This window comes from Nematolebias whitei, chromosome 8 (assembly GCF_014905685.2).
Source record: "Nematolebias whitei isolate Nwh7 chromosome 8, NemWhi1, whole genome shotgun sequence".
NCBI lineage: Eukaryota > Metazoa > Chordata > Actinopteri > Cyprinodontiformes > Rivulidae > Nematolebias > Nematolebias whitei.
This window is the reverse complement of record NC_056505.1, coordinates 21513205-21535102: the sequence shown is the minus strand read 5'-3', so window position 1 is coordinate 21535102 and position 21898 is coordinate 21513205. Positions and strand designations below refer to the sequence as shown.

The 21898-nt window shown below is 41.3% G+C and overlaps 1 protein-coding gene across 1 annotated transcript; it reads left to right on the top strand.

Annotated features, from left to right (window-relative positions):
• The first annotated feature begins 7968 nt into the window (after window positions 1-7968).
• On the top strand, window positions 7969-20316 carry dnajb5 (DnaJ heat shock protein family (Hsp40) member B5). The gene is made up of 4 exons (XM_037680459.1): window positions 7969-8101; window positions 9567-9833; window positions 10436-11097; window positions 20083-20316. The coding sequence occupies exons 2-4, from the start codon at window positions 9623-9625 to the stop codon at window positions 20314-20316; spliced, it is 1107 nt and encodes a 368-aa protein (XP_037536387.1). The 5' UTR covers window positions 7969-8101; window positions 9567-9622.
• Window positions 20317-21898: the final 1582 nt, after the last annotated feature.

Sequence of the window (21898 nt, the reverse complement as noted above, 5' to 3'; positions counted from 1 at the left end):
GTGTACACACGGTCCCAGTTACATCCAACAATAGCAAAAATGGAAAGTGTAAAAATGTAATAAATAAGAATGTAAGTTATCAACTAAGATATACACTAAATGAACACCCAACAGTACGCTAAAAGGTCAAAGATATACGCCAGTCACTAACAGTAAAAGCAGCGAACGTCTAAGTTTGAAAGAGTTTCAGAAAGCCTGAAAAACTCGACCACTTTAAAATATGACATGAAGCCATCCATCTTTGCACCCCTCCTTCCTTAACGATTGACAGCTGCACAGATTATTGTTTTTTGACTCAACATACTGTATTAGGGTGGCTGCTGCTCCTTTGCATCAAAAAGGAGTCAGTTGAGGGGGATCAGGCATCTGATTAGGATGCCTCCACCATTTGGAGGTTTTCTGGGCACATGTTACAGGGAACAAACCCTGGGGCACACCCAGAACTTACTGGAGGAATTATGTATCCTCTCTGGCCTGGGAAGTCCTTAGGGTCCCCCAGGAGGAGCTGGGGAGAGGGATGTCTGGGTTTCTCTCCTGGATCAGTTACCCCCACGACCCAACCGTGGATAAGCAGTGGAAGATGGAGATTTACATGGATTTTAACAGCTTTGTAAGGTGCCATCTCTCCTTGAGAGCAGCGTCAGTGATACTTATGTTTCCTCATATTTATGGCTAATTACCTATAATGTTGTTATTCAAACTCAATAACAGTGTGTGTGGTTCTAAAATTAGCTTTATGCATGATGCTGCTGTTGGTTTGGCTGAAGCTACACTTTCTGTTCAACAAGCCTGCTCTGACAAGCGTTATTGCAGAGTAATTTCACGTTATTTTTGGTTGCAAAGATATAATACACACATCTCGCCTTGCAAAGCAGCTCAGGAGGAGGACTCCCAACCGAGTGATGTGCTTCTGTGTGCAGTCATACATTCAGCATCTTTCTTTGTCATAACATCAACCATGGAGAAACCTCTCCTCAGGCAACAGTGGTCTCTATGGTTACAGGACGAGTGAAGGGAGAAACGGGTACAGGAATATGAAGCTTATGTTACAGAGAGGAGCAGAGAGGAGAGGAGATGGGAGATGTTTTCTCCCTCTTCCTTTGTCTCTCACAATCATATCAACCATCTGCTCTATTGTCTCTCCGTTCTGGTGGTGAAGTAGTTTGTATCCAAGCAGAAAAAAAAAATGCTCTTAAATACTCATCTCAAAGAATGGTTCTTCCCCTGTGTATGCACACATACTATGTACATATGCACGTGCTCAGAGGACTCCATGCTGAGACAGTATTCCTGGTAGACACATCACTGTCTGGCAGATTCCCGTGTCACCATGGAAACCCAGCATCAGGTCAGGAATAACTGTTCCAAGACTGTTTGAGTGCAGACTCAGCATCAGAGCAGCACATCAATGAGCTCTTAGCAGTCATCACTAGCAATTAAGATGCAGATATAAACAAACAGTTCAGAGATAAAAGCTTTTTTTTTTTTTTTAAACTAGATCAAAAATGCTTGAATTTCAATTGTTAATGAGTACCAATAGTTGGCTTTATAAAATAAGTGTTGTGTTTGACCCTGACTCGGCCAGATTTCATAACTCAATGACCGGAAAAGTGTTTTATTGAGCATTTTAATGTGTCCATACGCCAAAATACCGTTCCAGATGCCTGGAAAACAGCTACCTTTACCGAAGGGTGGAGACTCCACTATACTGAACAATTATCAGCCCATCGTTAAATTCTTTATTCTTGCTAAGGTTTTAGAAAAATTGATAAATACTCAAGTCAAGAAGTATTTGGATAATTTTAACATCTTACCTCTCTATCAGTCTGGTTTCAGGAAACAACACAGCACAATGACTGCTTCGTTGAAGGTTCTTAATGACGTTGTTGAAGCACTGGATGCTAACGATTATTGTGCCGCACTTTACTTAGACCTGTCTAAAGCTATTGACACTGTGGATCATGACATCTTGTGTCATAAGCTCTCAGAAAATGGTTTCTCAGATCACCCTATTGGCTGGTTTATCTCTCAGACTGGAGACAATGTGTTCAACTTAATGGTACTTCTTCCATTTTTTTAACTGTCAACAATGGTGTACCACAAGGCTCAGTCTCAGAACCCACCCTCTTCACAATCTACATTGGTAATGTAGGTCAGATCATTCCTGATGCATCCTTACATTTATTTGCCAACGACACAGTTGTTAATTGTCGAGCTAAAACAGCTAAGGTTTTCCAGTTTTTACAGTCTGCATTCAACATCATCTAGTCCAGAGGTCTGCAATCTGCAGCTCTGGAGCCACATGCGGCTCTTTGGTCCCTCTGCAGTGGCTCTTTTAAGCTTTGATCAAAACCAACATAAAACTGAATTTTATTGGTTGTTATATATAAACGACAACCAAAAAGGACTAGTTTTAGCTGGGGTTTTTTTGTTGTTTCGTTTGCAAATATGTGAATACTGGAACTAGTACAAGAAGTAAAACACGCTCACTTATTCTTTATTTCTATACTTAATTAATTTTTCCACAATAAAAAAATACATAGGTCTGCATGGTTCATAGTTTTTATTAATTCAAAAAACTTTTCCCCCCCCCCCCCACCCTCTCTTTACAAAAATCTGGTCTTTTCGTTTGTCTTAAATAGTAAAAATATCAATGTTGAAAATCATTAGATATTTTTAGCTTTATAATGTAACCCCTAGTGGCCATAAAAAACCCCTCCAACAAACCTAAAGTGGTCCACCAGCCACCAGTGAATAACCACATTTGTGGCGACTTGTTGCAGCTCTTAACACTTTTAATTTAGTGAACCAAGGTGTAAAAATGGCTCTTTTGATAGTAAAGCTTGCAGACCCTGACCTAGTCAGATTTGTTCCATCTCAAAATGGTGCTAAATGCTGATAAAATCAAAGGGATTTAGTTTTCCAACAGGAAGCTGGTCCCAGCAATCCTTCCTTCTATCATATCTATGAAAGGTGTTCCTAATGAGTTTGTCAATTCCTACAAATACTTGGGAATCTTGGTCGATTCGCATCTCTCTTTTAAGCCTCATGTCGAAAACTTGGTAAAGAAATAGAAAGTAAAATTAGGTTTCTTTTTCAGAAATAGATCCTGTCTAACTCTGAACGCTAGGAAACACCTTGTAACTGCGACTTTCCTTCTCTCCATTGACTATGGTGACATTATTTACATGAATGCTCCTGCAAGCACCCAGTGGATGTTGGATGCTGTTTATCACGATGTGCCGACTGTAACTACCGTACCCATCACTGCACCCTGCATTCACTGGTCAATTATCAGCAAAAAGACCTTCTCTTACTCCGCTCCTGTTTCCTGGAACGCCTTGCAAAAAGATTACATTATAATGTAGCATTTTTTATTTTTATTTTGTTTTATATCACTACTTTTATTTACTTTTCATTATATGTTTTTATATGATTGTCTTTTGTTGTCTGTACCTCATCTGTGGTTTTTGTTTAAAACAGGTCTCTCTTGTAAATGAATCCTCGTGACTCAATGAGACTAACCTGTATAAATAAAGGTTGAATGAATGAATTTTAGCATGTTTCAGAGTGACAGGTGGAGCTGGGGCGTCTGCATGAATAAAAGTCGACACCAAACCAGCTGCTTTTCCGTGACAGCTGCAACGACCAGACGTCCATTCCTGCTGCCAAAACACAGACATGAAGCTCGAATGTCTCTGAAACTCCTTAGCACAGCTTCAACACAGGAACATCTCTGCATTCTTACTCTGTTTTAAATGTAAATCCTGAGTCTAAGAAAGTGTTCCCAGCATTATCGTGTTTGTCAGACAGACTCTTTTCATCCTGACACCCACTCTCCTCACACCTCCTCACTCGGGTGACTCAAACTTAAATGTCTTTATTTTTCTCTGTTCTTCCCCTCACGTTGACCAATCAGAACAGAAAGAGCTTTATCCTGCTGAGTGTACTTTCCTGGGCACTTAAAGATAAAAGTCATCCTTGATGAGAGATCTTCAGCAATGTTGCTGTAAAGGATGACTTTTACTGAAGGACAGGCTGATTGTTGTTCAGTTCAGCACTGATGACACTGATGAAGTCAAGGAGAAATATTTACCGTACTTGCCGCCGTACAAGTTGCACCGCCGTATAAGTCGCATCAGTCCAAAAATGTCTAATAAAGTGGAAAAAGACATAAATAAGTCGCTTCGCTGTATAAGTCGCATTTGATATGCGGCACCGCTGACAACCCGGAAACGTGGGCCTGTGTTGTGCCACTGTTAACAAGAATTTAACAGGATTAACACTAAAAATGTATTTGTTTGCTCAAAATTATAGCAAAGGTATGTCTCAATTGAATGTTTTCTTAATAAATGCACTATATTGGTCAAATCAGCTGCATTTCAAAAATCAACTTGTGGCTGCTGGAGCGTACAGAAGGACGACTTGCTGCGCATTTCTTCTAAATTTAACAAGATAACTACCTAAAAACAATTATTTGCTTGCTCGACATTATAGTAAAGGTGTGTCTCAGTTGAACTTTTCTTTAATAAATTCACTTTAATGATCAAATCAGCTGTATTTCACCTGGACGGCGTGGTGAAATGCAGCTGATTTGACGTTTGCTCCAGGAGTTCTGGAGCAAGACGGAGGTGGCTCTGTATGGTAATCCAAATGTTTCATTAATAGCCACTTTTACCTATTAATGAGACACTCGGCTTGCCATAATCCTCTAGGGCCCTCTAGCGGCTGAAAATGGTAGTGTTCAATATTTTCCATATCAGAACAAATGAAATCGTCAGGTCTCAGTCAAAGATTGGTTTATAAATATGGGAAAAAATGTATATTAGTCACTTCAGTGTATAAGTTGCAGGACTTGCGAACTTATGGAAAAAAGTGCAACCTATATGGCAAAAAATACGGTGAATAGTTTGTCTGATGGGTGTACTTTGGAAATCTCACTATTGTAATTAACAAATAAAGTTAACTTCTGTTCAAAAAGCTTGCGTTGACTCATTTTATTCTTGAATCTAACTGAAACAAATAGTTTAATTAGTTAATAACAAAACATTTACTCTGGGAAGGGACCTGTTTGTAAAAACTCTGAAGTAAATGTGATCATCAAAACTTTTGTACATTTTGTCTTTATAAGTAATTGTTTATAGCACGCAGCACGGTGGCACAACTGGTAGAGCTGCTGCCTCGCAGCGAACAGGTCCCTGGTTCAAACCCCGGTCCAGGAGCCTTTCTGGGTGGAGTTTGCATGTTCTCTCCGTGCATGCGTGGGTTTTCTCCGGGTACTCCGGTTTCCTCCCACAGACCAAAAACATGCATGTTAGGCTGATTGGTAACTCTAAATTGTCCCTAGGTGTGAGTGAGAGAGTGAATGGTTGTTTGTCTCGTTTGTCTCTATGTGTCCCTGTGATGGACTTGCGACTCGTCCAGGGTGTACCCCACCCCTCACACAGTGATTGCTGGACATGGGCACCAGCGACCCCCGTGACCCAAAATGGAATAAACGGGTAAAGAAAATGGATGGATGGATGTTTATGGCACAAATACATATAATTTCAAAGTGTTTTAAAATGTTATTTGTTAAGAACATCATTTATCAAAGGGAAGCTTTTGTGAAAGGTTGTTTTTGGAGATTGGAAAATTATTATATGCCCAAAAAGGAGGGAAAAACAAAAACTAACCATAATTAGGTACCTCAGTTTTTATTTGTAGCTTATAGTTGAGTAATTGTGCGCAAGTCACTCCTTCAATGACTAAACTGTTTCAGGGTCACTGTAACAAAATGTTAAAGCAGATCGGGTTCTAAAATAAGACATTTTAGGTTTCTTGGGTCACTTTAATTTTTTTTCTACATTCTCATAAAATGCGTCTAAATGTATTTATTCATTTATTAATTTGTTTGTTTGTTGTCTACACATTACAAATGCAGAAACCTGTGGTTGGAGAAATTTGGACCGAGCCGACCCTGGGTTGTTTTAAATCGATAGGATTTTTTTAAAAGGAGTTGAATTGAATATTTTGTTGAATTAACCCTCAGAACATTTTACACAACTGCTTAAAACTATTTGTATATTTTTGCCCACAATAAAGCAGTGCACTAGCCTGAAAAGAAATATAAAAAATTTAATGACCATTTTTATTTTATCTTCTTAAAAAGAACAACACAAAATCAGTACCGTATATTAGATACAGCTTGGGTTGGTGGTAACTATTTGCAGTACAGTAGTCCCTCGATTATCGTGGGGGTTACGTTCCACACTCCACCGCGATAGGTTCAAAACCACAAAGTAGAAACGCTATATTTATTTTAGTATTTCTATATATTTTAAGGCTTAACCCTTCCAACCCTCTTGCAATGTTCTAAACTCTTATACGTCATTTTAACAACAGACGTTAATGTTCTGTACAGTACTGCAAACTCACCAGCTCGGCAGCCCAGCAGCTCGGTTTCAGTCGGGCTCAGTTCTGGTTCTGCAGATGTACCCTGCAGCGATGAATCCCACCGCCCCGTCCAGGTTGATGTGCACATGGATAACTGAGCTTCAGGAAGATTATTTGTGACTTTCCTGCCAGTTCTGTGAGCTCAATAGATCGATCGTTACTTTTGACTGCGTTGAAAAACTTTTACTCCATTTCGGCAGAAAGCAGCAGCCGGAAGCATTGTCTTCTGGGTAGTGTAGTTCTTTTGATTGGCGTTACAATGTGGGCTTATTAAAAGAAAACTACAAAATGGTGGCACCTGTCAAAAGTATTTATTTATTTTTGTTAACTTTTTTTTATCCCGTCCCAATCACGAAAGTAATATTAAAGTTGACAATGGTTGAAAAAATGCGAAAGAGCGAGTCTGCGAAAGTCGGACCGTGAAGTAGTGAGGGGCTCCTGTAACTATGAACTAGCACCAGCTGATGGTCCCAAACTGACTGTTTAGTGCTGCTGACTAAAGCTGTTAACAAAGGCAACCAGGTGAAACATCGCACAAGTTGGTTTTACCCTCTTACCTTTACATATCAGTCTGACCGGTTTGGTCCACTTCTAGCTTAAAGAACTGGCCCAGCTCAACTCAAGTACTGGGTCAAACTTTTTGATCCAATGTTTGGTCAAACCGACCCAATGACCCAACAGCTTCAACACAATGAAGTTACCAGTGTGAGGGTCCCTTTGGAAGCTGATGGCTCAGCTGGTCATTCCTCAGAGCAATCTAAACTTAGTTTGAGTGGGGGTGAAAGGGTTCAGTGTGGTGGGGTATGGGGGGAGGGGGGTCTGCTTCTGATCTTCCTGATTTTAGAAGTTTTCTTGTTTCAGGGTGTGACTGCATGATTTGGATTTTGCCTTCACAAAGATAGAAGGTGAAGGTGAGGGTGTGTGGAGTCATCACATGACTCATGCTGTACCGACTCAATCCAGGCACGAGGCACGCGCATGAACACCTACTTCCTTTTTAAAATTCAGAGAAGACAGGAAAATGATCCAAACAGGACTTTTCAGTCGCATCTACCTGCTCAGAATGAAGGAAACAGGAAGTTCAAACCTCCAGTTTAGACTCTTAAGACTCAATTTGAAACGAACAAACAACAAAACAAAAAAAAAAATACAGTAAAACATAAAAAAAGAAAGATTTCACTTTTTTTTTAGGGGGGGGGGGGGGGGGGGGGGGGTTGGGTTAATTTCAGCCAGGGGTCCAATATCGGACAGAGCAGCTGTGAGGATTTTCTGTTTCTCGTCTCGGTGCTGTAAAGTTTCCAAGCTCAGTCAGGATTCATGTGGTCCATTCTCCTCCTGGTTTCTGTCTGTGGTGGAGCACAGTCCGGGTTTTACTGTCCCATGGTGGTTCCGCTCGCATGGACTTAGGACCGGGGGGGTTCTGGCTCAGGCTGTATGGGCATTTGTCCGAGGCTTTCCACTGAAAAACGTCAGCGAGACGAGGGTTTGCTCACCGGTTATTTCCGAGCCTGTGGTGCCGCCGGCTTCATGACGTCACTTTATAAGGATCCAACAGAACCGGAGCGCCGGGCAGACAGAGGACTGAAGGCAGGAGGGACACAAAGGAACCGGAGGAGGAGGAATGGTCGGAGAAGATGTTCTGATTCTGAAATCAGAGAACATTCTGGTAAGGTTTGCTTCCTTTTTACTGCTAAATCTATGGATTATTGTAATTGTGAATTAGGGGTGAAATTCTCAGATTTAAGACAGTTTTATCTTGAGTAGCTATTGCTGTGTGTGCATCTGTTCCTGGAGGAATCGTAATGGAGTGTATGAATGGGCTTTTCTCAGGAGTGACTCCATTGTCTTCGTCTGTGAGGGTTTCTCCTCCTGTGAGTCTGTGTCCAGCTGAGGGAAACACACAAGACGTGCTGACACTTCATCGTCAGCTTGATTTACAATCAAACTCATCTAATGTAAGACTAGAACATTTAGAAGAAATTAAACTTCCAGGCAGAGCCGATGTGCTGATGTAGACACTGGTTTCTGAAGCAGATGTAGGGGATTCCTCTGCACTCCATCTCAGGCTGCATCAGCACCAACCATATCACCATAGCAACAGTCAGACAAATCAGCACTCTGTGTTCCCAGCATATTACTTTAAAGACTTCTCAGTAAAGCTGAAAGGGGAGTTTTGGAATGGCTGTACACACAGCCTAAATGTATACTGTACAGATGCAGATGGATGTGTTAGTACCGTTCCACAACAATCAGACACACACACAACCAATGTGACTGGAGTCAAACACTCCAGTTCTGTGTTATCGGTCCCAGAAACTTCTGCAAGAAACTTTGGAACTTGTCCATGTGCATTTTGGCAAATTCCTATCTGGCTTTTTGTGTTTCCGCTAATAATTAAGCCCTATTGGATCTTTTTTCTCCATGGAGCTCCATCCATCCATCCATTACATCCATCCATCCATGAAGGTTGAGGGACATCCTTACCAGGTATTGAAACCACCTCAACTGGTTCCTCTAGATGTGAAGGGACAGTGAGTCTCTCCTGGATAACTGAACTTCTGACCCTGTCTCTAACGGAGAGCCCAGCTACCCTGCAGAGAAAACTCAGTGGAGCTCGTTATGATTCAGAATGTGATGGCATCAGAGTGAGTTCAGCTCGACTGTTTTTGAATGCTCTTTAACTACCACCTGTCTGAACAACCTGGAGTCGCATTTTCTCTTGCGTCCACATACTAGGAGGCGGCAGCTGTGGTCACGGGAAGAAGAAGCTGTTTGGAGATGGTCCTGTTTCCTTTTCCTTTAACACAGATGCCTGACATGACTATAATGCAAGGATTAACTTCTAATAATACATTATCTTTCTGAATATCAACAAACCTGCCCATATACGTTTTATGTTTGTAAAACAAACAAATAATTTATTTCAGTTGTTTTTGTTTACTCTATTCCATGCTAAACAAGGATAGTAATTAGATGTTTGTTTTTAACGATGTCACTTTTCATAAGAAATTAAGCGTTGTTTTAATGATCTGTAAGGGTACGAACACTTTTATTCACATCTGTATAGTTTGTTGGTTTTGGCATCATTTATTTTCCAGAGGAGTATTATAAGTACTCTTGTCTCTCACTAGTGACTGACCACAGCCTGAGCTGAAGAGGGGTCTCTGAGTCCTGAGAGTCTAGGAATATGGGGAAGGACTACTACAAGACCTTGGGAATCCCCAAGGGATCCAATGAAGACGAGATCAAAAAGGCCTACCGACGCATGGCACTCCGCTTCCACCCTGACAAGAACACGGACCCCAACGCGGAGGAGAAGTTCAAGGAAATCGCAGAGGCTTATGAGGTGCTCAGCGACCCCAAGAAAAGGGTTGTCTACGATCAGCTGGGAGAAGAAGGTGAGGATTCTGTCTATCTGATAATTGAGTGAAAGATTTCATAGAGCGCAGGCAGAAAACCCTTCAGGGCTCTGTGTATGAGCCCTCTGGAACAGTTCTAATATTAAGGTGGTGAGCTTCAGTCGCTGAAGTAATAATTCTCTCCATGTTGTTTATGTTTATTTGCAGGAATGTGTGTGATTGTTAGGTATTAGTGTCAGCAACATTTACCAAGACTAATATGCCATAATCTACCCAAATACAAGTGTATTGTGTGTGATTGCTGACTGGCAGATGGTTTAAGATCATGCAGTGGTTGAGATATGAATAAAAGCAGCTGCTTTAGTTTGCAGTTGCATAGGTATATATGTGTATTTTTGTGAGATTGTGACCTGGTATTTCATGTGTTCCTTCAGCACTGTTGGAGGATCAGTAATGATGTGGGATTTTTTTACCGCCCACTTGTGCTCCTTTCCTCTCGCTGCTGTTACCACTCAGTGTGTTTTAAACAGCCAGGTCCTGTGTTCGGTATCTAACTTTGTGTTTATGGTTGTCTTCAGCCGATGGGTGTTTGAGTGTGTGCACATAAAGTCCATGTTTTTATCACGTATTTCTCTTTGCAGGTTTGAAGACGGGGGGTAGCAGCTCTTCAGGCGCTCCTGGCAACTCAACATACCACTACACTTTCCACGGAGACCCCCACGCCACCTTTGCCTCTTTCTTCGGTGGCTCCAACCCCTTTGATATGTTTTTTGGCGCCAACCGCAGCCACAGCCGCTCCAATGGGTTCGCCTTCCACAACGACCACAGTAACGGCGTGGAGCAGGATGCAGAAATGGATGAGGATGACCCCTTTGCTCATTTTGGAAGACAGTCTGGCTTTCCAGGTGGGATGAGCAATGGATTCCCGGGGGAGGGTCGCAGGAGGAGGGGAGCACCATCTGAACGTTTGGGGACCAGCCGAAAGCAGCAGGATGCTCCAGTGGTCCACGAGCTGAAGGTTTCACTGGAAGAGATCTTCCATGGCTGCACCAAGCGCATGAAGATCACCCGCCGCAGGCTGAACCCTGATGGGCGGAGCATGAGGACGGAAGACAAGATCCTCAACATAGTCATCAAAAAGGGCTGGAAGGAAGGAACCAAAATTACCTTCCCAAAGGAGGGAGACGAGACCCCCGAGAACATTCCTGCTGACATAGTGTTTGTGCTTAAAGACAAAGGGCATGCCCTCTTCAGGAGAGACGGTTCCAATATCATTCATAACTGCAAGATAAGTCTAAAAGAGGTGTGTATAACTTTTTTGTTTTCCTACGCCATGTTTTGCTCTTGCATTGTAGTTTTCTTTGTAGATTAGCAGATAATTTTTCAGGGGTCAAGAGAAATTTGAAGCATTTATGCAACTGGAGATGTTTCAAGCTCTTCTTCTTTATTGCTCTTTTGCAGTCTAACTGCTTCTGCATGCTTTGTGCTAGTTTAGCCACACAGCTCATTCAAAAGATGGGTGCTATGACTTTTTTTTAGCTTCTGTACTTTTGAAAATCTTTAACTTAATTTGCAAATATTTTCACCATGGAACTACATTCAGATCTCTTCAGTTCCTTCAACAACATTTTTCTATTTGAAATCTACTTGATGCGGCTGTGATAGCTCGACTTGGGATTGAAAAGTGGCAAGTTCAGTTCTCCTCCCCACCGTGCTCATATGCCCTGATGTCCTTGAGCAAGACACCCATTCTCCCCAGGTGCTTACACCGCTGCCCACTGCTCCACTTGGGTGTGTCACGTGTGTGATGGGTTCAATGCAGAGCACAAATTTCATCAATGTATGAAAACATGCAATGATGACAATACATAACACTTTCAAAATGGCTCTGTTTTTGTTTTCTATTTGTCTTTTAGCTACTATTCTGCAACTTCTAGGTTTTAGCCATTCTTACGTTTAGCTTTAAACTAGCTTTTTTCCTACTCTAAGCTATTAGCTGTTTATTTTAGCTTACAGCTAGTGCTTTGCTCCTTTTAGGTTTTAGTTGGTGCTTTCTTATTTTAGCTTCAACAAGTCAGTTTCATCTTCTGGAATTTTCAGAAGTCATTCAGCATTTAGCATTTACTTTCTATTTTCTGCAGATTTTTTTTTTTTTTCTCAATTTTTTTCTTAAAACTGGTACATCAGTGGCTCATGCAGAAACATGCCACATGTCATTTATTGGTAGGATTATGTCCTAAGCAGGATGTTGTGCGTGTCTATCAATGCAGTTGTTGCTGGAGTGCAGGATCAGTAGCTGCAGAGTCTCTTGTCAGTGTGGTGTGAGAGAAGCAGCAGGAATGTGGTGTGCTTGTGTGACAGGCATGCAGCCATCTGCCTCACTTGTTCTGTGCAGCTGTATGAAATCATATACTTAAACACCTCAGGACATCACACAAACTCGCATGCAACTGCATCTGCATCTTCAAGCCTATTTGCAAACACATTCAGATAAAGATGGATGGTAGTGTCGCAGGGGTGACAGTCCAGGCTGCTATAAATGTGGCTGTCAGGACATTTAATTGGCCCCTCCTGCAGTGTGAGGGCAACAAGTTCAGCTCAGCTTTAATGTTTCTAATAATGTTGCTGCTATCTTGCCTGCAGTTCACATGCCTGGTCTAATAGCAGGTGTTCTCAAAGCGCCAGAGGTTTCAGTGGAGTTCTTTGTACACAATCCATCCTCATTTCACCAGTTTGTCTGTGAAAGCTTTGCAGAGCCTTGCAAATCACCACAGAAGTAATGCAGTGAAAAGAAAAGCAATGGCTTCACACAGCACAGAGTAGAAGATATTAGTGTTTTCTGAGTTGCATTAAGCAGGAGATGGTACTTAATTAAACCTGCACAGTGATTAAGTTTGCAATGTAGAACTCCCACGCTGCTAAAACCTTCTCCCCTTACCAAGGGTGGATGAGAGACTTACGTCTGATGGACCTAAACACAAGATGGGGTAAGGGAAGGAAAGATGAAGCAGGGGTGGGGAATGTGTCCAGGGAATATTATGGAAGTGGGTCAGATGATTTAGTTTCCAAAGCAAATAGGAGCTCATATTGCAGTGCTCTTTTCTGCTCTGCTTCCTCTGAAGATGTAAAACTAAAAAAATGCTGCAGTAAAAACAGAGTACAACACGCACTCTACACAGTACACAACCTTCTACTTATTAATGAACACAACATTCAGTGCATTAATAGATAATTCAAGGATTCAAGGTTCTTTATTTGTCATTCATACCACATGTGGTACATGTGGTGGAACGAAATTGTGTACACAGAATCCCATTTACATCCAACAAAAGTATAAAATGTAAAAGAAAAAGAGTAATAAGATCTAAGATATGAACTAAGAAAAACGTTAACTAACAATACACTAAGCACTAGTAGTCCAAAAACAATATACCGAACAGCAGCATTGCAACATTTGTTCCGTCTGAAGTCCACGACCATCCCCTTCGTCTTCTTCACATTGATGTGAAGGTTGTTCTTCCTGCACCAGCTCTCCAGGTGTTCCACCTCATGCCTGTAGCTCAGAGTGAAAGAGAGTCAGAGAGATTTATTTGTCATACATGTGGTACATGTGGTGGAACGAGATTATGTACACAGGGTCCCAATTACATCCCACAATAAAATGTAAAAGGAAAAACAGTAATAAGATCTAAGATATGAACTAAGAAAAACATCAACTAAAATACTGTAAGCACTAATAGCATTAAAAACATGTCGAGCAGCAGCACGAACATGAGTCTGTGTGAGCAGATGAGCACGCATGAACACAGCAACATTGAAACAGATCAGCAGAAACATGAAACATATCAGCAGCAACATGAAACAGATCAGCAGCATCATGATGTAATTTTTCACAGTGATTATCCTGATTAGAGATTCATGAGTCTAACAGCCTCAGGGTAGAAGCTGTTCCTCAGTCTAGTGGTTCTACACTTAATGCTCCTTAACCTCCTTCCTGAGGGAAGCGGGGCAAAAAGTGTGTGTGCTGGGTGAGTGGGGTCCTTCATGATGCAGGTGGCCCTGTTCCTGCAACTGAAGGTGTAGATGTCTGTGATGGTGGGGAGACTGACTCCAACAGTCTTCTGTGCAGCCTTCACCACTCTCTGCAAAACTTTTCTTTCTGCAGCTGTGCAGCCTCCATGCCACACGTTGATGCTGGAGCGCAGGATGCTCTCCACTTAACACCTTTAGAAGGAGATGAGGACTGAGCTTCCCTGACCAGCTTGCCTCAGCTGCCTGAGGAAGTAGAGTCTCTGATGAGCTTTCTTGATCAGGCGGGTAGTGTTGTTGCTAGCTGGACTCATCATTGTTTGTGATGCATCCAACCACTGCTGTATCGTCTGCAAACTTTACAATAAGTAAAGTGCACCTACCCATCCAGCCTGGATGGGTAGGTGCACAGTCATACGTGAGCAGAGTGAACAGGAGAGGACTCAGCACACAGCCCTTAGGGGAGCCAGTGCTGAGGGTTATGGTGGAGGAGGAGAAGTTGTGGATCCTCACAGACTGCAGTCTGTTTGTTGACCCAGTTGCAAATGGAGGGGCTTAGTCCTAGTGTGAATAGTTTGTCCATCAGGGTTTGAGGGATCATGGTATTGAAGGCAGATGTGAAGTCCACAAAGAGCATACGGACGTAGGAGTCCTTCTGCTCCAGGTGGGTGAGAGCAGTGTGGACCACAGAGGAGATGGCATCTTCTGTTGATCAATTCTCATGGTATGCATACTGGTGAGGGTCCTCGTTGATGTGGTTGTTATGATGTGGGTCATGACCAATTTTTCTAAACATTTAGCGACTATCAGGGTGAGGGCTACTGGCTGATAGTCATTCAAACCAGTCACTGTAAAGCTCTTTGGGACTGGGATGATGGTGGTGGTCTTCAGGCAGGTGGGAACTGTTGACCGGATGAGGGAGGAGTTAAAGATGTCGGCCAGCACCTATCAGAGCTGATCGGTACAGTCTTTCAGCATCTTCTTGGATGTTGTCTGGGCCAGTTGCTTTGTGAGGGTTAATTCTTCTGAAAGTACTCCTTACTTCTGCTGAGGTCACGCTGATAAGCTCTTCATCCGGTGATGAGGTGAGTTTGGAGCTGAGTGGTCTGTTCGGGTCTTCAAAATGTGCGTAGAACCTGTTGAGGGCATCAGGCAGAGATGAGTCTCTAGGACATTGTTCACTTGTGCCTGTATCTGTTATACACTTAATGCCCCTCTACATGCTCCGTGGGTCTTGGTTATATTATAACCAAGCCAACATGCTAATTACTTCTAAAAATTAATAAAAGGCTAGTGCTCCTTCAGAGGTTCAAAAACAGAAGTGGAAGGTTAAGACGCATCATGTATGACAAAATAATGTTGTCATATTTTGACTATTAGAAGGTTTCTCAGCAATTTAGTTGCTCAGATTTGTTTGTTGCTAGAAGCAAGCCTCAATGAACATTCTTATTGCTGCCAAAACTGTTTGACAGTTTATGAAACTCCTGGAAGACTCTTTCCATCCTGCAGGTTCTTCTCAGTGACAGCCACCAGATGCAACAAGAGACTGTAGCTCAGATTTGATTCTTAACCCAAACTATATCTGAATCTTTTAAGACACAACATGGTGATAATGACAGCCCTGCAGTGTGCCTGTGTCATCTGATGGAGTGCTTCTTGATGCTTTTCTCACTACAGCAGCAAAAACCCACATGCAGAAAAAAGCAAGTGCTAACTGTGGTGGATGCCTTTTGACAGCTCTGCCGTCAGGTAAATTGTAGATTTATGGAAATGAGGAGGCACATGCATTTTTAGCAGCTATTGTGTTTTAATCCTGCCATGTCCGCCATCATCGTTTGCTGCCAGTTCCTAAGACAAGCTGGGCAAACAGCCCACAGTGTTGTGAGGACACTTTGGATTGTGAATACATTTTCTGTTGCTCATTAAAGCAAAACACAGCTTCTTGGGTCAAGCACTTACTTGTGACAGTTATTATTAGGATATGTCCCTCAGAAAATAATTTAAATCAAGAGATGGACCTTTCAAATATAGTTAAAAGTGTGTGCTTGGTTGTTTGTGTCAGTCTCTTTGGTGGTGGTGTCTGAGCTGAGTCTTATGCAATCAGTGATCAGCTGGCAGTGTGTGTCGAGCGTCATGGCAACCTGTCCCTGTGTGTGAGAACTGTGTTTGTCAATGAGACTCTTTAGAAAAAGAAGATGAGCTAAGTTAAATCACAACGTAGATGGTGGGTTGAAGGATGATGATGATGTCATTGCCTGGAAATCTGTTTTCCTCTGATGGGCTGCTTAACTTGAACTTTTGAGGTCCACATTCATGTTTACACTGTTGGACTTGAAATAAATGGAGATAGGAGTTAAGAAGTTCAGAAAAAAAATCAACGTAATTCTTAAATTTATGTACAATAGCAGCTTTATTAATTTGATTATTCTTCTTCTTTTGGCTTTTCCCTCTTCAGGAGTGGCCAAAGCGAGTCATTCTCCTCCATATCACTCTGTCCCCACTCCATCTACCTCCATGTCCTCTCTAACTGCATCCATATATCTCCTCTTTGTCTTTTTCCTGGCAGCTGCGTTTCTAACATGTACCAACATACCCACTGTCCCTCCTCTGGACATGTCCAAACCATCTCAGTCTGGCCTCTCTAACTTTATCTCCCAGTTGTTCAACTTGTGCTGTACCTCTCATTCTCATATCTCATCTCTCATATCTTATCCATTCTTGTCACTCCTAAGGAGAACCTCAACATCTTCATTTCTGCCACTTCCAGTTCTTTCTCCTGTCTTGTTGTCAATGCCACTGTCTCCAGAACATACAACATAACTGGATTCACCACCACTAGTTTGTAAACTAAAATTTTGACCTTTGCTGATACCCTTTTGTCACAAATCACTCCTGAAACTTTTCTCCTGAAACATTTCTCCATCCACTCCATCCTGCCTGGATTCTTTTTTTCAACTCTTTACCACACTCCCCATTGTCCTGGACAGTGAACCCCAAGTACTTGAAGTCCTGCACCTTTGTGACCTCTGCTCCTTGTAGCCTCACTCTTCCACCGGCCTCCCTCTCATTCACACATGTACTCTGTCTTACTATGGCTGACTTTCATTCCTCTGCTTTCAAGTGCAAACCTCCATCTCTCTAAGTTCTCTTCCACCTGTTCCCTGTTCTTTCCACAGATCACAATGTCATCTGCAAACATCATAGTCAACAGGAATTCGACTGAACTCATCTGTTAGTCAGTCCATCACAAGAGCAAAACAAGAAGGGGCTCAGAGCTGATCCTTGATGCACTCCCACCTCCACCTTGAAGCTATCTGTCACTCCTAAAGCACATCTCACCACTGTCCTGCTTTCCTCATATATGTCCTGTACCAGTCTAACATACTTCTCTGCCACAAATACACAATGGAGTTCTTTCTGACTCTCTCTGTACTTTGCCATCTGCATACTAAAAGCAAAGATGGCGTCCGTGGTGCTCTTTCTTGGCATGAAACCATACTGCTGCTCACAGATAATCACCTCTCATCTAAGTCTTGCTTCCACAACTCTCTCCCAGATCTTCATTGTGTGACTCATCAACTAATTCCCCTGTAGTTGCTACAACTCTGTACATCATCTTTGTTCTTAAAAATGGGCACCAGCACACTTCTTCATTCCTCAGGCATTTTCTCACTCTCAAATATGTCATTGAATATTTGAGTCAAAAACCTCACTGCCATCTCTCCAAGACATTTCCAAATCTCCACTGGTATGTCATCAGGTCCTACCGCCTTCCTCTTCTTCATTCTTTTCAGAGCTTTCAGGCCTTCACCCTCACTAATATTTCCCACTTCCTGGTTCACAGTTTCTATGACCTCTACTCTTCTTTCTCTTTCATTCTCTTCATTCATTAGCCCCTCTAAGTACTCCTTCCATCTTCCCATCACACTCTCCTCACTTGTTAGAACATTACAATTCCTATCTTTAACAAGCCTAACCTGTTGCACATCCTTTCCAGCCCAGTCCTTTTATCTCACCAACCAGTACAAGTCCTTCTTGCCCTCTTTAGTGTCCAGGCTCCCATGCAACTCATCAAACGCCTTCTGTTTTGTATTTGCTACCTCCCTCTTTGTTCTACAGTGCATCTCCTTATATTCCTGGCTCCTCTCTTCAGTCCTCTCATTGTCATATTTCTTCTTGGCTAACCTCTTTCTTTGAATAACTTCCTGCACTTCATATTATGTAAATTTGATTTTAAACACACATAATCTGAAAAGTAGGATATTCTTAAATGTAATATGCATTACTCAGACTCTTTAATCATTTGATTATTTTTACTTGTATTCAACCCATGTATTCATTATCTCCTGGGTGGTCCATCCCTTGATGAGTTTTCCACATTAGCCAATAGCCAGTGGGTTACTCTGACAGTTTTCTCACTTCTTCAGGTACTTCTTAATAATATTAGGTGCCCTTTTAAATGGAAACATGTGCATAAGATGCATAACCATGTCACAATGTTTGTAAAATACAACTTTCCAAATGATGTGGCTGGTGTTTTCAACTTTAAATCAGGTTGTTTGTGTGGTGTTATTCTGGAGTTACTATAGCATGAACTCTCATTTCTTGATTTATAGACATTTATATATTTTCAGATTTATATTGTTCATGACATCATTGACTTTCTGACATTCATAACTGCAAAACTTATATTAATACATTTTTATCCATTTTAGTGGACACATTTCAATATTCACTTTACAAAAAAAAAAACTCAGACAAAGTGCAGACAATAATTTACGACTGGAAAAGGAGCAGGAAGATGAAAAAAATTCATAAAGAGCTCAGTAATTCTAAATTAGCAAAATATGTTTATACAAATCTCCTTTTTTTCTAAATTATTTCTCAACTCAAACCCCAAAATACAAAATCAACTGCAAACAATGTCATTAACCAGTTCTAGGGTCACATTATTCTACTTTTTAAATATAATATTATCGTTGTCGTTGTTGAATAATATTAAAATAACTTTTTAAGTCATCCTGATTTTTTCATATTTTTATTCTGTGTGCTGAAACTCAAATTTATTTCAGCATATGAACTTCAACATCAATTTTTCTTTGTCATATTTTTATCATAGAAAACAATTAATATTTTTATTAATAAAAATTAACTATTAAAACACTTTGGCAATAATTTCTATTGAACAATATTCTGTATGTATTATCATACACTATCTTTAGATCAGATTTGATTATTCTACCTTGTTTTATGACCAAATATCTGCCCAGCCTAACCCTATGTCTGTTTAATGGACTGAGGTAAAGACATTTTTGTGTTTACTGAGGTCGATTAGCTGCGGTGGCCATCTTGAATCAAGTTGACATCAAATGTAATCAGTTTGTGGATGTGCATCCAGTTACTGTAGTCTGAGAAGTTTACTGGTTCATGGCACGCACGTACACCCACACACACACACACACGCACGCACACACACATACACACACACACACACACACACACAAGCAATTACCTTATTGCCAGTGTGCCTGAGCTAACCCTTTACAATATGCAACCATTCGTAACAACTTTCCATTTGTGTCTTCACATCTGACTTTATCATGTGTACTAATTTTGTTATTCTTATTACTTTATTAATAAGTCTGTTATTTATGAAGAAATTTGTTCAGTTGAAACAGGCGGTTCTGTTCAGTGTAAATGTGGTGAATGATGCTCAGTGGAAACCCTGTGAAGCCGTTACACCCACACGTCTCAACACTCGGGCTGGATTCATGCAGCACTGTGATAAGAAGGACACACAAGTGTGTAAAAGTGTGTGTGTGCGCACGGGCATGACTGTGGATCTTACGAGCCCTCCAACTATTTACGAGCTCAGCCGATTTCTGCCTCACTTCATTAACCCGAGATATGAGACAGTTACTAAAATTAGCCTCGTGTGCAACGCTGACACACTTACACACACACACCAACCCACAACTGAAAGCATTTCCCCCTGCCAAGCTCCCAATGTTCCTGTTCCAGAGGCTCCTCACATCCTACAGTGCTGTGCTCCAGTTGCTAAACCATTTGACAAGGAAGATGCTTTCGTCCTGCATTTCTTGGACACATTTCACACCATACAGAAAACTCAACAAAGGTTGCAGTGGAGAAGATAAACTGGTTTGACCTCATGGAAACATTAAGTCACTGAGATATTTCTGGCTTTGGCTTGTCATCCTTTCTAAAGATATTAACCCGTTGTGTCTCCTCTCCTCCCCAGGCGTTGTGTGGCTGCACTCTTAGTATTCCCACGGTGGAAAACCGCGTCATTTCGCTGCCCTGTCACGACATCATCAAGCCTGGGACGGTCAAGCGTCTCAGAGGAGAAGGCCTTCCTCTCCCCAAGAACCCTTCTCAGCGCGGTGATCTCATCGTGGAGTTCTCTATACGTTTCCCCGACAGAATCCCCCCTCAGTCCAGAGAGATTATCAGACAACACCTTCCCCAGTCGTAGAAACGCACGTCAGATTTCTACACCTACGGAGCAACACTCTACAAACTGCACACTGGAAAAACTACCCACAACGCTGCCTCATCTGCTCCTCCAACCCCCAGTGTCCTGTCAGTGCATTCAATGTAAACCAGATGGACAGTATGGAAGGATGAAGAACGTCAGATCAGGATCTGTTTCATTTTAAACACACTTCTTTTGTCGTCACATGTAAAACTGTGGCTTTTACTGAACCTTCTTTTCTGAGCAGGTTTTACAGATAGGAATGGTTTTATAAGCTGTGCATCCTCGTCTTTTTGTCATACGTACTTTTAAAAAGGCAACTTTTTTTTTTTCCAGATTTTTTTTCCCAAAAGTTTTTAAAAGGGATGTTTGTATTTCTATCTAGACTGTACCAGCAACTTCCATGTGTCCAGTAAAACCCTGTGCCCCTTTTTTTTTAACAAAACAATTCCCCTGACATTTGCTTTTCTAATGTATTCTGTACAATATATCTGAAGGATCCAGGCTCTTTAGTACAAACCCAATTAGGACAGAGTTAAGACATGGTGTAAAATGTTTTTTAAAAATCTGAATGTAATGATTTTCAAACCTTATAAACCCATTATTTATTCACAATGGAACATATCAAACATATCACATGATTAAATGAAGAAATTGTATAATTTACTGAAAAAAAAAGTAAAAATGTGTAGAGGTTCACCATTCATTCAATCTTTATTTAGACAGGTTAATCCCATTGAGCCTTGAGGACTCATTTACAAGAGAGACCTGATTTTAACAAAAAGTGATGAAAACAACCACAACAACAATAGACAATCATAAAAGAGGCATACAGATTTTTCTTTTTTTTTCTTCTTCAAATTAAAGTAAGATGGCAAAAAAGTAGCAAAAAACAGCTATATTCTAAGGCAAATGTAGAAAACTAAAAACAGAAACATATCTGCATTGGTCCTTGCCAGGAGTCCAACAGATGCTTAAAGCCACTTAGAGAGGTCAAGGTCGAGAACTTCAGATCTTTTTGTAAGATATTCCAGGAAACAGGAGCAGAGTAGGAGAAGGCCCTTTTACCAAGTTCAGTCTGCACTGAGGGGACACTGCAGGTAATAATGTCCTGAGAGCGCACGCTGTAGCTGCACTCATGCAGAGACATGTAGGAGGAGATGTATGAAGGCAGCAGACCAAGAAGTGATTTGAAGATGAAAATGTACCAGTGAGAGAGTCTGCATGAAGTTAATAATGTCCAGTTAACCAGTGAATACAGGGTGCAGTGATGGGTACGATACTCACAGCCAGTTATGAATCAATCATCACCAGTCTGCTAAAAACTAAAAAAATAAGAATAATTTCAGAATAATTCTCAATGGAAAATTGTCGGGACTTAAAAAATCCAATCATATAAATTTCAGAATATCAAACAATTTTGAGAATCTGGAGAAACCACAGATGCCATGCCCTCAATAATAAAGAGGAGAGGGACCTTCGAGCCTCAGTTAAAAAATCTGCCTCTCTGATGATATGGAGGTGCATTAGTGCCTATGGCATGGGGAGCTTACACATCCGGAAAGGCACCATTAATGCAGAA